The sequence below is a fragment of the Engraulis encrasicolus genome, chromosome 1 (genome assembly GCF_034702125.1).
Source record: "Engraulis encrasicolus isolate BLACKSEA-1 chromosome 1, IST_EnEncr_1.0, whole genome shotgun sequence".
Taxonomy (NCBI): domain Eukaryota; kingdom Metazoa; phylum Chordata; class Actinopteri; order Clupeiformes; family Engraulidae; genus Engraulis; species Engraulis encrasicolus.
In genome coordinates, this window is record NC_085857.1 from 6,181,781 (window position 1) to 6,198,393 (window position 16,613).

The following is a 16,613-nucleotide window of genomic DNA, read 5'->3' on the forward strand; positions in this document are numbered from 1 at the left end:
CCCAAAAAACCCTCGTTTTAAAAAAGCAACGTCTGCTATTTAAGTAGAAAACACATACAACACAACCACACTATGCCTCCCATGAAGACACCCGAAATAGCCATGCAGCGATATAGATCTAGTGCACATGTGTACTTTGTTTTATTGTATTTTTGTTAGGGTTAGCACCGGTAAGAAGTGAAAACTACTTTCATCTGACTACTCTTCAATAGACTAAATGAAGGCCTATTAGCCTATCTAATTCTATCCCATAAGCCATAATATACTCTATTCATGTTTTATTTTAAAGGATGTAGCGGATCAAGAATAGCCCAACAAGAGACGATGCTATTATTGACAGAGATTCTAGGAGTATTATATCCAGTCAGTCTCTCGGCTATTGATATGGTGCCACGCTGCCACAGGTGATGCTGTAAATGTTTTACCTGCCGCACGGTGACGTCAGCGCGCAATGAGGAAAAGGAACTGTGGAATCCATGATATGTTACGCGGTCTACCTGTCGAGAATTAAATTAGTTTTAATGGGATCACTGTACATTTAAGATAGACAATTATTTACAGCGGAAAAACAGTTGGTCTCTCATTTCAAAACAATGTCGGCCTCAGCAGTATTTATACTGGACCTGAAAGGAAAGGTAAGGTAGCCTATCGCAAGGCGCAAGGTGGCCTATTGACTGTGACACTTGATATCGTGAGCAGGGAAACATTAGGCTACTTTTACAGGGAAACGCAATACTTTTGGAAAGTTTTTGATATAGTACTAGGCTAACTTGCGGACGATAGTGCTGTTTAACTAATTACGGAATAGCCGTTAAGATACTCATTCACTGAAGCGTCGCTGTTTTGACCAACAGCCCATTAGCCTACATATCTCACTTCCGTGAATGACAAATCCAATGTGATGCACGCTACAAAAAGGAAAAAAACATTCTCGCTGTTGACCTTTCAATGACATTGTGGTGCGTTCACATGCATGTTGCATTGTATGGCAATGGCAATTGACAACTGTATAGGATATAGTAAACTACTGTGCAGATCAACAGAGTTTGTGTTTAAAGTTGTAGCCTATCTTTTTTTGTAGCCTAGGGCAGTGTTTCCCAACCTTTTTTTGGTCTCATGTACCCTTTACGCCTTTTCATTGTGCCATGAGTACCCCCTAACTAAGCTTTACATCACTTTTTCTATTCCAGTGTGACTAAGCTCCATGCATTTTTTAAAATTACATTTTTCCAAGTACCCCCCCTGCAGTGTGCTCGCGTACCCCTAGTGGTAGGCTACACGTACCCCTGGTTGGGAAACACTGGGCCCTAGGGTACGCAAATATTCCCTGGCCTATTTCCATTGATTTGGTCTCTCCATGCAAATGTCTCTTTACGCACCACTAACCTTTTCCATAAAAGTGTTTGGTGAATCAGACAGGTGTTTGGTGAATCACAAGTGCGTGAGAATACAACAATATTCAAGGTTCACTGTAGGCCTACACATCTATTTATATCGATAAACAAATAAGTAATGAGAGGGAAAGAGCATTAGTGAAGTGATTAGTTTCTGCAGCACGACAGGGAGGGTCACCAAAGTCTACAGTGGTGAAAATATGGACCCCTTAAGAAAAAGGTTGTGAACAACTGGCATAGACATATCTTGAGCAGCAGGTGTCTGCCTTAGGCCATGAGCAACAGGTGTCTGCCTAAGGCTACACATTTTTGAAAGTGAAATCTCCTGAACACTGATTGTTGTTGTTCCCTTCTGACTCTGGTCTCACGTCAAATCCCCCCTCTCTTGTCCTTTCAGGTGCTGATATGCCGTAACTACAAAGGGGAGGTGGACATGGCCGAGATCGACCACTTCCTGCCTCTGCTGATGCAGCAGGAAGAGGAGGGGCTCATCTGTCCAGTCATATGCCACGGGAGCACACACTTCATGTGGATCAAGCACAGCAACCTCTACCGTATCCTTTTGGACAGAGATATCCAGACCAACCTTTTCCTTTTTTTTGTAAAGTTATAGATAATTGTTTGTCCTTTTGCCTTTATTTGTGATGGGATAGTTAACCCCTTAAGACACGGCATTATGAATTAGCTGTTACCAAAATGGCAATGACCAAGTCGTAATGTATCACTAAAGGCCCCGTGCCCCCTCATAGTAGTGTAGTACTACAGTAGTTAACTTCAATGTGTATCACAGCGAGCCACAGGAGGTACGGCACGCGTTAAGGGGCTACGTGGTAGGCAGTAAGCGAGTGGGGAGAGAGATGGGGAATGATCGGCAAAGGACCCGGAACCGGAATCAAACCTGGTGGTCGCCGGTGTTGCAGTGCAGTGCCCTACCGCTTGAGCCATGGCAGGGCAGACCTAGCCAGGCTGCGCCCTCCTAGTGACGCAACACCTTCGGCGACGTTGCTTCTAGTCAGGCCTCGAACTCGATTAACACCGTTACCCAGCTCCGGAAAAATCGGGAACTGGGTAGAGGCTTGACGTAGTAGAAATGCGACCGTATCCATGGATACAATACACAGAAGCGCTTCGTTCGTTTTTACCGACACTGACAGAGAGAGACAGAGTGAGATAGATAATAGTATAATATAATATAGTATAGTATCAGATCGAATCAGGCAAGGGCAGACCTGTCTTTTTCTTTTCTGCATTGTTAGCAGCCTCTTATTGCAGACGGGCCTGTCCACCGGCCTATTCCCTCTTTGCTGAAAATACTCATCTACTTCATAACAACATCGCTATGACATTACCGAGAGCCTTTAGTAACCGATTAAGATTTGGCCATCACAGTTTTGATGACAGTAAGGTTATAACATAGGCTCTACTGTAGGGGTTACTATAACTGTACAATGTCGTTTCCTGGTGCCTTAACCCATTGATGCCTAAGGCACCTGCAAAAAAAGGGTGCTGAATGCCTGAGCCATTTTTAAGAAAAGCTGCCCTCAGCCTATAAAAACCTAAATATCTCAGCTTCTGAAGCACATAGAAATATGCCCTAAGTTGCATTTAAATGCTAAGACCCTCATCTTTCATTAGACTGTGGTCATTCATCTCAATTAAACTGAGATATTTAATAAAGTTGTCTAAAATCTCAGGGCCAATGCTGCAAAACGCAACATCAGGCACCAATGGGTTAATGATGGGTAAGTCATGGGCAAGTGGTTAGGGAGTTTGGCTTGTACACCAAGGGTTGCTAGTTGGACTATAGGCTAGAACACTGGGCATTGAGATAGGGCCAGTGTGTACTGTGTGTTGTATTGTGTAGTGTCACAGTGACATGGTGTTTAGTTTCCCCATAGGTCTTAAAGTTAACATTTCTCTAAATTCTTGTAGTATGTCGCCCTTGACTTTATGGCCAGTGGTGGCAACTACTAACAAGAACTCGAATGCATCCTTGGTCTACACCTTTCTCTATAAACTTGTCGAGGTGAGTTCAAATCACTATCATTTGTCAGTACTCGGGCCAAAGGATAATTATTTGGTCACATGTGTTGCCAAATACAAGTTTTTGAAAGTAATTGGTGTGTGTGTGTGTGTGTGTGTGTGTGTGTGTGTGTGTGTGTGTGTGTGTGTGTGTGTGTGTGTGTGTGTGTGTGTGTGTGTGTGTGTGTGTGTGTACACGAGTGTGCATGTGTGAGGAGGGATGCTCAAGTAGGCTATTAAAGTTTGCAGTGGATGGATGTGGACACAAGAACACACAGGATTTACATACATGTAAAAGTAGACATATAGCATCATCACAGACTTGTGCACAAAATCACATTTCAGTTTCACCAAATGCAATGGGAGTAAACCAGTGGTTCTCAAACTTTTCCCATCATTCCCCCCTTCGGAGGGTCTGGATGCTTCCGAGCCACCCCCACCAAGCACAGCAGTACTCGCGCAGACTGATTTTACAATCGCTGCGCTGTGCAGAATCAAAGGAAAGGTGACTGGTGAGATAAAACAAAGAGGGACTGCAGTGGAATGCAGATGTGGGTTCATTTCCTATATAACAATTAATAATATCATGTTTATAATTATGTATATAATGCTTAAAACGTGTTGGCCTGTTGGCAAGACAGGAAATCATTCCCTTGGGGGAAAAAAAGATCAAAATCAGAGGTCACACGCCCCCCCTGTCATGCCTCCGCACCCCCCCAGGGGGGCTTACGCTCCACTTTGAGAAAACACTGTAGTAAACGTTGTGTACGGTATTTCTGCAGGTGTTCACAGAGTACTTCAAGGAGCTGGAGGAGGAGAGCATCCAGGATAACTTCGTGGTGGTCTACGAGCTGCTGGATGAGCTGATGGACTTTGGCTTCCCCCAGACCACCGACAGCAAGATCCTCCAAGAGTAAGAGATGGTGTTTAATAGGGCTGCACGATATATCGAAAATGTATCGATATCGCGATATCACGGCTTGAGATACACGTATCGCAAAAGTTGGTTATATTGTGATGCATACTTTTTAATTTTTAATAACAGCCAATTTGGTGAAAAGGTTAAAAAATGTAAAGAGTAAGATATGGTGTTGGACCCCTTAGCGTAGAGCCTGTGTTATAAATAATCTTATACTGTCACAGATATTGTAATGGCTATGGTTACTTAAGGCTCTCGGTACTGTCATAGCAATGTTGTTATGATGTAGTTGAGTATTTTCAGGAAATAGTGAACCACGGTGACCCCATATGCAGAGGCTATCGTTGCCACACATGCACGCACGCAGGCACGCACGCACGCACGGATAAATTATGAAACATTATTAAAGGCCAACTTCCGATAAAACACAGTTTTACTCACTCCTTTTGAAGATCGGACGGTCACCCCAAGTTAAACTCACTTGCAAGGCTCTCATAGCGGTGCGTCACCTCGCCTGGCTGTGTTTCCCGGTGTTTCCCAATTTACATAAATAATGCAGAGAAACGAGCGAATCACGAAAGCCTTTCTGTGTTTCGTCACGTCGAAAGAAGGCGTTGCCCACAAAGGTTTATGTCGACCCATTTTTCTAAAAACATGTTGAGTAATTTTTTTCTGCTTGTTTTCAATACAAGCAATGTCTGGTGGCCCGAAATCTAGCTTAGCTTAGCTATCAGCTGGTTGCTACTCTCAGGTACACACACAGCACAAAGCCTCATCCATACAGCAAGCCCACTCTGGTTGCTCCGTGCCTGCAGCTCGCCTAGGGGTCGCTGTCGAAAGAGCACAGCCCTGAATGGAGCATGCACGCCTCCGTTGGCGCCCCTATAGTGCAGTACCACCCGGAGAAGTGGTGACTCTGTTTCCCATTACATTCTATCCAAGAACAGGAGCACTGAGCCAATCAGAGACGCATTTCCACAAGAGCAGGAAGAGTGAGCCAATCAGAGACGCATTTCCACGAGAAACACGGAACACCCTCTCGTTTCTCCACAAGCCACATTGCTGGCTTGCAAAAACGGCTTGAAACAAAGCAACCAGAACGTTTTTTAAAACAGGACCAACGCGTAACACATTCAATAACAATGGGGAACACAGCAATATTAATCAAATGACGTTGAGAGGCCATCTTTAAGCAATCTAAAGGACAGCACTGGAAAAAGGCACACATTTTTAAAGGGACACTGTGTGAGATTTTTAGTTGTTTATTTCCTCATTACCTTTTTCATGAATACTTACCACTAGCATCAAATTCTAAGTATTCATTATGACTGGAAAAATTGCACTTTTCATACATTAAAAGGGGGATCTTCTCCATGATCCGCCATTTTGAATGTCCAAAAATAGCCATTTTTATCTGCAAAAATCACTGTACTTGGACCATACTAGAAAATATGCGTTTATTACTTAGTAAACTTTCATGTAAAGATCAAATTTGGCAATAGGCAGCCCAGTTTCAATGAGCAGCATAGTTGCAGTACCTTTTTTGACCATTTCCTGCACAGTGTCCCTTTAATATATGTTAATAAATGCAGTAAATACATGTAATAAATTAGTAACAACAGCCTACGGAAAGCAAACTGGTCCACTTCAGAAAGACTAGGCCAGGGATGACTGCAGCACTCAGATACTATTTAGTCATTTTATTGTGGTGCCAACATAATGACTGACGTTTCCACGCAGTGTGCACGCCCTCTCCAGAGTCTGGCTTAGTCTCTCTGAAACCCTGAACCAGTTTGCTTTCCATCGTCTACCGTCCTGGACTGGAAGCACGGAATAGGTTAGCACGAAAGAGACTTCCCTTTTCCTAGTAACAACCTACGTCAGGGCTATTCAAATGGCGTCCCTGGGGCCAGATGCGGCCCTCGGACAGCAAGGCTCTGGCCCCCCACAAGCCCCTTCAAATACAGGATCATTTTTCGGAATAAAAGTATGGGTTCCATGTCGCGCTGAAACAGGACACAGGACGTTAAAATGCAGAAAATTACATCTAAGAAATGCAACATTTTCTGGGGGAGGACCCCCCGACCCCCCACCCCAATGAAGTGTCCCGTATTTTTTTCATTGACAGTCGGCAACCTATACGTATAGTTCGGCCCTTTTACTGGGAGGAATTTGAAAAACTGGCCCTCGCTGACATTTAATTGAATACCCCTGGCCTACGTTGTGTCTGAACAATCCTCACTTTGTAACCCGTTGACCGTAGAGTATACTCTACATGTGCTGTGCTGTGCATGTGCTCGCTTGCTTTTGTGGAACGAGTAGAAGTCCGCACACTGTACGGAGCTCCGCTTTGAAAATGTATTCAGGTCATACAACGTTTCGAACCCAACATGCCTGATGAAGACCCTTCTGGGTCGAAGCGTTGTATGACCTGAATACATTATCAAAGCGGAGCTACAGTGTGCGGACTTCTACTCTTTTCCACTATTAGACGAGCCTTTTGTCCTGCACCTGGCCTCAGAGAGGTGGGATGCGCATCCTTTACTCTTATAAAGATGAACTGCTCTTATGATGACTTGCTTGCTTTCGTGCCCTCTGCTATGGTCAGCTTGACCTGGACTATACATAGTGACTTCTTTGGCACCTAGACACTTTGGACACTTTTCTAGTTTTTTTGATCTTGTGTGTGTGTGTGTGTGTGTGTGTGTGTGTGTGTGTGTGTGTGTGTGTGTGTGTGTGTGTGTGTGTGTGTGTGTGTGTGTGTGTGTGTGTGTGTGTGTGTACTCTACTCTCCTGTAGATACATCACCCAGGAGGGGACGAAGCTGGAGGTGGCCAAGTCTAAGGTGCCCACCACCGTCACCAACGCCGTGTCCTGGAGGTCAGAGGGCATCAGGTACAAGAAGAACGAGGTCTTCATAGACGTCATCGAGTCCATTAACGTGCTGGTGGGTACTGCTGTACGATTGCATTACATTACATTACATTGCATTTGGAAGAGGCTTTGTAACCAAGGCGACTTACAATCGAGGACATAATCATAGCTAGCAAATACAAAGCGCACAGGAAATACACAGAACAACAAGTGCAGATGTAAAGAAGGGTTAGTTTTTAAGTTAAGTACAATACACACACATCCTGTCAGGCGTCTGGCCTGGGACTAGGGCAGCTCAAGCATTAGACTAATTTAGAGTACTACACAGTACTACACACACAATGACAGCTGAGCAGAAACACAAATAGGAAAGCAGAGCAAAACACACTTACATTACATTATATTACATTACATTACATTACATTACATTACATTACACTCTGACACCTTTATCCAAAGTGACTTACAGTTATTTGCATGGTATTGGTTACAGTCCCTGGAGTAATGTGGGGTTAGGTGCCTTGTTCAAGGGCACTTCAGCCATGGATGGAGGTGTAGGGAGAGGTAAAGGTAGGATTTCGTTGAAGGAGAGGATTGTGCACATCCCAGGAAAAGGTGCAGGCCGAAGGCCAACAGTAGTTTTCAAAGTGAGAAGTCCGCACACTTAAAAATCCTTTTTGTTGTCTTTTATTATTTTATGGCTTTTTATTATTTCCAGCCATGAAATAATAAAAGACAACAAAAAGGATTTTAAGAGGGAGGACTTCTCACTTTAAAAACTAAAGGTGGGGTTTCGACCAGCAACTTGATCTTAAAGGACACTGTGCAGGAAATGCTCAAAAAAGGTACTGCGACTATGCTGCTCATTGAAACTGGGTTGGCTATCGACAAATTTGATATTTACATGAAAGTTTACTGAGTAATAAACTAATATTTTCTAGTATGGTCCAAGTAGAGTCATTTTTGCAGCTAAAAATGGCTATTTTTGGAAATTCAAAATGGCGAACCATGGAGAAGATAACCCTTTTCATGTATGAAAAGTGCAATTTTCCCAGTCATAATGAATACTTAGAATTTGATGGTGGTGGTAAGTACTCATGAAAAAGGAAACATTAGTGAATGGGCAGCATGAATTCTGGAAATAAACAACTAAAAATCTCACACAGTGTTCCTTTAAGAGCACCTCCCTCACCTTTGGGCCACCGCTGCCTCCCTGTGCCTTGTTGTGTCCTGGTGTCTCATAACTTGCATGCCATTCTAATATCATTGAATAGCCGTGACAAGGGAGATTGAGTCAGGTGGAGTCAGTTTTATTGTCAATTTCTTTACATGCACAGGAGATTGTGGACTTTAAGACCACATCATCACACATAATATCATTTTTTAAAATTATTACACGGCAGATTCGATAATTTGTATAATTTTTCTTTAGCATCTACAGACAACAAAACTGACACACTGTCAGTACATAATCTTGTCATGGTTGTTGTTTTTCACTTTGATAATGGTTAGGCAGTAGGCACAGTGTCAAAAATGATTTGCAGTGCTTAAGAAAAAGCACAACTTCCTATTCCTACGAACTTGTCAGATATTATATTGTCAAACTAGAGCACCTGTGTATTTGTAACTTTTTATTTTTACAGTCTGTGAATTTAACCCATTGATGCCTAAAACACCTGCAACAAATTGTGTTTAAAAAATGAATTATCACACTTTTCTGTGCGGCCGGCTAACAACACTTTGACTGTGCCTGGATTATGAGAATGCGGAGTTGTCAGATACTAAGACAGATACACTTGTTTACAGTAGACAAGACAGGTAGACAATACAGACCAGTTACTCAGTGAAGTCACCTGAGTTGAAAGGAAACAGCATTTTTTACTTTTCCTGAGTAGGGTTCACATGCTACTTAGGCCAAACTCTGTATAAGTGAAAAGGAAGAAAGGATTCGCACACTAGAGCTGAATGCGGAATCAAAAACTGTATTAAACAAAGCCGAAAAAAGTAAATAAAACCGACAGACAGGGGACAAATGTTTCGGGTCTAGCCCATCATCAGTGTTCCCAGTTTAGTCCTTTCTTCCTTTTCATGACGCTGCTCTTGGAATTACGCACCGAGCGATACGCTCAGGATAAGACATTGGCGCGGACGCCACCCCACCATTACTAAACTCTGTATAAGTGACATGTTAGACATGTGTTATCATGGCATGTATTAACAAATTTCCTGTTCATTGCCAAGAAGGCCTTTTTTATTGGCATAACTGTAATAAGGAATGTTTTGCACCTTTTAGTCGTGAGTGTGGTGTAATCTGTTACTAAAATAAAGTGTACATGTTTTGGATGCTTCTGCTTTTGCCATACCGTATGTGCTCTGCTCTGCTTGCAGGTGAATGCCAACGGGAGTGTGATGAGCAGTGACATCGTGGGCAGCATCAAGCTGAAGACCATGCTGTCTGGCATGCCCGAGCTCAGGCTGGGCCTCAACGACCGCGTGCTCTTCGCTCTCACCGGCCGTACGTGACCTGTCCATCATCACTACCTTCAGGGCTCTAAATTAACACCAGCCACTTTGACCCATTACTCAGTGTGTACTTAGCTTGTGAGATGAACCTGTACTAGACATTTTGGCTGGTGAGGAAAAAAGTTTATGTAGGGGCCTGACTACCTTGTAGTACCCTTGTACTCACTGCAGTGTTAATTTTGTCAGCTTTTTTAAATTTAGTCGTAGTCTTAGTCACAATGACGAAAATCAATTTTAGTCTTAGTCATATTTTAGTCATTGACTTCCCAATTTAGTCTTAGTCTTAGTCTAAATGACGAAAATCAATTTTAGTCTTAGTCAATTTTTAGTCATTTTCGTCATTTTAGTCAACACTGTACATTACAGAACTTCTCCACACACTATTAACATATATCATTGACTGTAGAGAATAAACCTTCTCCGCACACTGCTTCTCTTTTTAACATATATCACACTGTACAGAATAAAACTTCTTCACACACTGGTTCTCTTTTTCTCTATTTTATTTAATACCAGTGTTAATTTCGTCAGCTTTTTAAAATTTAGTCTTAGTCTTAGTCACAATGACGAAAATCAATTTTAGTCTTAGTCATATTTTAGTCATTGCCTTCCCAATTTAGTCTTAGTCTTAGTCTAAATGACGAAAATCAAAAAAGGGCATTGACGAAATATTTTAGTCATAGTCATGGTTGACGAAATTAACACTGACTCACTGTACATAATTAACCACAGACTGTTGTGACCACCAGGACAAATACGTGATATCGTGCCATGGACAACATTCCAAGTCAACAGTTTAGGAAAGGGGCATGAAACAATATAATAAAGACAAACTATTTTTGACCACAATACAGAAATAAATGATGCGAATAAAACCTTTATTGACATTATATTATACAGGGTAAGATTAGATTAAAACCTCCAAGTACACACATGACTATAAAACATAATGTACAATGAAACTACTACAATATAAAACTACCACACATAAACTGCTAACGGATGAATAATTTGTGTCTGGTATTGTACGTACGCAGGAGACAAGGGCAAGACGGTGTCCATGGAAGATGTGAAGTTCCACCAGTGTGTGCGGCTGTCTCGCTTCGAGAGCGACCGCACCATCTCCTTCATCCCCCCGGACGGTGAATCGGAACTGATGTCCTATCGCATTAACACTCACGTACGTAAGAGCTTGGGGTGGGGTGAGGTGGGGGGGGGGCAATCGCTATTCCGACATACCGCTATTCCGACATACCGCTATTCAGACAGCTGACATACCGTAGGGTTAGGGTTAGGGTTAGGGTTAGGGTTAGGGTTAGGGTCAGGGTTAGGGTTAGGGTTAGGGTAACTGTATGCACTCTCCCTAAACTTAGTAAAAGCTGAGCAACGTAGCACAAACCAAAGAAATTGCATAACTCGCGCCGGTATTCCGTCAATAGACATCAATGTCGGAATAGCGACATGTCGGAATAGCGCCACGTAACCGAGGTGGGGTGCCGTGGCACAGTTGGCAAATGTGTGCTATCAAGTTTTGGCAAAGGACGCGCTCAACTTCTTGGAAAAAACAAAAGTCTGATGAAGGCTTGATAGCCGAGACGCGTTTGCTTTTTGGACGTGGTGGTAATATAAATAAATAATGAGACGCAGTTTGTGAGTGCGGATTCTTCTTCCTTAAGGTGTGCTATACCAATGGTCCAAGGGCGCTGCCTGGGACATGTTTTAATGTGGTGGTGATGGTGCGTTTTTTTTCTTGATGCTTTATTTCTTCATGTTACTGCTGCTGAACTCCACTCATTTGTCTGAAGTGAAAGTTACGAAAGCTTAATTTAGGGAGGGAGCCCAAAAGCTTTCCGCCACCTATGCAGTGGTTTCCAACCTGTTTTCGGCCCGGGACCCCATTTTCACATCTCCAACGTCTGGGGATCGCATTCAAGTAAAAGTTTTGGGAGCCACTGCGTTAGGCTATGGCTGCTCCTTAGGGACTTCTTGACAGTGTTTTTTAATCAAGCTTTCTGTCCTTTAGGTAAAGCCTCTGATTTGGATTGAGTCGGTGATTGAGAAATTTTCTCACAGTCGCGTGGAGATAATGGTGAAGGTATGCCAATTTATCCGCCTTAAAAATGTACTACTATTATTATGTGTAGTCTTGTGAAGTTTACATCTATGTTTTATGTTTTTTTTCTATTTAAAAAAACTTTTATTTTAATGTTTGAATCAGTTTAATAAATTGCGATACTGTAAAAATTGTTAATGAAATTTGGCTGTGTTTGACCAGTAATTCAACATTGGCCACGGATGAATGAATAATTCTGTTGAGTATACATTGAACTTTCATTTCATTCCGAATTGTCAAGTATTTACATTATGTTTTCAAAGTATCATTAAGTTTTATTCAGAATTAAATTGAGTTCATTCTGAATGACATGTCTCATTGTGGCCATTGTTTTTGTCAATGGGATTCAAGTCTATTTTCTAAATTCGACACAATCTCTCCTTTCCTGGTGCTCAGGCGAAAGGTCAGTTCAAGAAGCAGTCGGTGGCTAATAATGTGGAGGTGCGTGTCCCCGTGCCCAGCGACGCTGACAGCCCCAAGTTTAAAACCAGCACAGGCCACGCCAAGTACGTCCCAGAGAAGAACATGGTCGTCTGGACCATCAAGTCCTTCCCTGTGAGTATATTTACGTTTATTTATTTAAGTATAGCAAGGGGGTTGCAAAAAAAAAAACCTCCTGGCACTTCACAATCATCACCTAAGTTTATTGTATTGTACATACAGTGTATCACCCAAGTTGTTAACATTTTAATTTATACTTGAAATTATTGCAAAGAAGGTGTTCATGGAAATTCATTTAATTTTCAATCATTTTTATTCTTTTCATTTCATTTTGTTGTTCCGTTACCAACTGTTCTCAAACTCACATCCATTCTGGTCCAGGCTCTGCTGACAATGTGGATCATACACCATCTTCTGGTATTTTGGTGCTGCTTTCAATGGCTGCATTCAATCCCGTTACTCCTGTAGCTCCCATAGTAGCCTATAAACTTCAGCTATCAGTTTGAGAACAGACGGTGACAAAACGATAAAATGATCAATGAGGGGATCTACAACTTAGAAAAAAAACGTAATGGTATTAGGGTTACTTTTTAGGCTTTGGGTTTTTTTTTACGCTGGGTGAAATGCAGCAGTGTTTTACCCATTTGGGGGCCCTAGGCAAAGTATAGATTTGGGGCACCTGTTGAAGTAGCCTGGCGACGCCATCCTATGTACTCCACCCAAAGATTTTGGCTCCGCACCTAGTCTGATGAAAGCCTTCAAGCTCGGTTCGCTCACTGTTTAGCCAATCAGCAAACAGTTGAGAGTGGTGACGCAGAACTCATGCGCGAAGTCCGTTGCTTGGTTTGGTTAAGGTAACACTATTCACACTTTTGTTTTGTTATTTGTATGCTTTTGCGACGCTATATCGTAACAGTCATGCTAATAAAGCACAATATGGGTTTTTAATTTGAATTAGGAACTCCAATGAATTTAAATGGCAGAGTAAGATCAGACCATCTCCCACTCTCCACTCAGACGGATTCCTCTTAGCTTTCGCTAGATCAGGCGTCACCAACGTTGTGCCCGCGGGCGTCAGGTGCTCCAGGAGCTTCTGAGGTGCCCACCAAGGATGTTAATAAATAGTCACTATTTCAAGATTTTAGTCACAGTTACAGCTTTACTGAATTTAATTATGAGATTATTTATTTATAGCCTATAAAGAATATGCCCTTATAACTTTGAAGCAAATTATCATTCCATCTAGTGTGGTTTGGGAATGATGTCAAGACATCAATAAAGGGTTTGGAACAAAAGTAGCCCTCGGATAGCTTTCAGTAGCCCTTGGGTAGCCCTTGGTAGCCCTCTGACCCAGAAAGGTTGGGGACCCCTGCGCTAGACTGTTTGACGGCTATAGATTTGGGGCCCTGTTGAATTACTTTGCTGGTACAATATTTACCATAGCGGAGCTGACTGTTGGGGACCCCCTAAAATGGGCCAAACTATTGGTGGGGCCCTAGACAACTGCCTAATCTGCTTATTGGTAAAACTGACTGGTGAGACGTGTGGCGTTTTATTGTCTTTCTGTCGCTCAAGGGGGGCAAAGAGTTTCTGATGCGGGCCCACTTTGGACTCCCCAGTGTGGAGAATGATGAGATGGAGGGGAAACCACCAATCACAGTCAAGTTTGAAATCCCATACTTCACGGTGTCAGGAATACAGGTATTTTGATCCCACACGTGTGTGCATATGTGTATGCTTATGTACAGTAGAGAAGTTTATTCATTATTGTTAGCCATTCATGGACCCTGGTCAGAAGATGAGCATTGCATAACAACTGTAATAGTAGAGTAACTTTATTGATCCCCGGGGGGGAAAATTCAGGTGTCAAGTAGCTTACATAAATACACATAGTGCCCACAAGGACAATTCAAGACACATATAAAACGAGCAACATCAGGGAGGGGAAAAATAAAAACTAAAGAAAAGAGATCATAAAAAGGCAATTGAATGCAGACTAATATAAACAGGAGATGTGAGGAAAAAAAGTGTCTGTGGTTCAACTTCCTCTTATCATTCAGGTGCGGTACATGAAAATCATTGAGAAAAGCGGCTACCAGGCCCTACCATGGGTCAGATACATAACACAAAGTGGAGGTAAGCCTCGATTTACAATAATAATACATGACATCAATTAAATGCAGGTTTTCTGCCAATAAGAGTAAGGAGTATTTTTCCACTTCAATAATATAAATTGCACTTTTCTCATTTTACCAGATTACCAGTTGAGAACAAACCAGTAGGCCTAAACTGGTTGAAGAAATAACCTGCTGGGGCCTACTGGTCCATTACCAAATTATCACAGACTGTTGCTATGCTATGTGTGTTACTACTAGCCTATTACTAGGCTACTACTACTTCTACTCTACACAATAATCTGCCATTATATATATTTTTTGTTTTACCGTAACCTGACTTCAGTAGCTGAGCTCTGGACAGGCTTGTCCCCAGGCCAGTCCAGTTGGATGGTTTTAAATGTTTAATATATTTTGTATGTATACCTGTGTTTGTTTGTTTTAATCAATGCTTTATTGATATACTGGTAATTTTATCATGTTGAATGATTTTGTTTGTGATTCTTGGCTGCAATAAAAAGACACATGTTAGGCTAATTGAGGATCTGGGCCCATTCAGTTCAATGACCACATGCTAAACTGGGGTGAATTTCTCAAAACCAAAGTTGCTTACTACATTAGCTACTTTGTTGTTTTCAATGCATTTTCCCATTGGCAACTACCGAAGTTGCTAACAGGCTAACAACTTCTCTTTTGAGAAACTCACCCCAGGTTAGTTAGAAACTTTATTGTCTCCAATGGGGATTTTTTTTGCCTATGACATGAAAAAACAAAGATTTAACACACATTACATTACACATTACTCAGATATAAGAAGACATGATACAAGCAGGACAGCACAAAAACTATTCAACAGTTCTGTGTCACCACATCACAGTCAGAACGGCTGGCAGAAAGGTCAAACTCAATAATTTAACTCGAGCAGAGGTGGATGGGAAATCAGCACGTTTCTAGAAATGGTGGACTGTTCCTTTAACCTATTTTGTCCTCAGCCCTTTTTGGGAAAGGGTGCCCTCTGCCTATTAAATACTAAATATCTCAGCCTTCCCAAGCATTTTCATAACACCACAGTGGTGACAATAGTGAAATGCCTGAAATGGTTTTTATTTCAGCTCAGTTCACATCAGCTTCAATACAATTGAATAGAAAATGTGGATGTTTAGTGGGTTTTGAATTACGTCATGAGGGGCCTACAGTACGCGGTGTGTGTATAAAAACAATCATGGTGGCAAAACTCAGCCAAGCATAGTGAAACAGATGATAGAAAAGGGATTTACATGTAGGTATTTCAGAACAACACAAATAAATGTAACACTAGAACTCATACAGATATTGAGGTGGGTTTTGAATGACCCATAGGCCCCTATGTATGTACAAAAACATATTGTAATGGTAAAATGACCTACAGTATATTTTAATGTCTTACGAGGCCTACATCTTAGTGACTTAATACATCAAATAATTTGAAATGGATTTGATTTCATTCAGAACAGCACACATGCAGGCCTATACAGTATAACTGATCAACTAAAATGTGGATCTTCAGGGTTGAAGGATCTGCTTTGTACAGTATATAAAAAACCAGCTGCAAAACTGCATAGCCTACGCTGGGCGTGCCAAAAATGTATATACACTTTAGGCCTAAATCATCAACAAAATAGGTCCTAGGCCTATATGGTTTTAAAAAGTCAATACAAATTCAAAGAGTAGACCTAACACAACTTACTGAAACGTTGAGATGTGAGTGGTGTTGCACTAGGGCCTACCAAAGTGTAAAAGCACAGTGTAGGAATGTGGATGTTGCGGGACAATATTTGAGGTTCAATTTGACAGCTTTTATTTCATTTTTTTTTCTGGGTGACTGTTCACATTTCCTTTGCTACAGTGATGAGAATTAGTCATTAGGACTACTAGCTTTTAAACTGTTTGAAAACCACGAAAGGTAAATTGTGGAATAAATGAATTAATAAAATATCAGTAGAGGTGTTCCTGAGTGGTTGAACAATGAGTGTGGTTTTTTGTTTTGTTTCATATGCTGTGGAATGGCCGGGTAATAGTTTATTTTATTAATGTCTGTAATAATTCATTCATTGAGACACCTAAAAATGTGCATGTCCCTACATTTTCTGGCCCTGCAATTTTTTGCAACTGCATGTTACATTTTCAGTACGATACTGGTTTCTTTGTACATACATTTGAAACAAGAGTTGCCT

At 41.6% G+C, this 16,613-nt stretch overlaps 1 protein-coding gene across 1 annotated transcript; it reads left to right on the plus strand.

Annotated features, from left to right (window-relative positions):
* The first annotated feature begins 443 nt into the window (after positions 1–443).
* On the plus strand, positions 444–14,977 carry ap1m2 (adaptor related protein complex 1 subunit mu 2). The gene is made up of 12 exons (XM_063186716.1): positions 444–635; positions 1,792–1,948; positions 3,353–3,420; positions 4,199–4,329; positions 7,135–7,282; positions 9,598–9,724; positions 10,770–10,912; positions 11,756–11,827; positions 12,242–12,400; positions 13,862–13,987; positions 14,347–14,422; positions 14,543–14,977. Exons 1-12 carry the CDS (start codon positions 594–596, stop codon positions 14,566–14,568), a joined length of 1,275 nt encoding a protein of 424 aa, XP_063042786.1. The 5' UTR covers positions 444–593; the 3' UTR covers positions 14,569–14,977.
* The last annotated feature ends 1,636 nt before the right edge of the window (positions 14,978–16,613 follow it).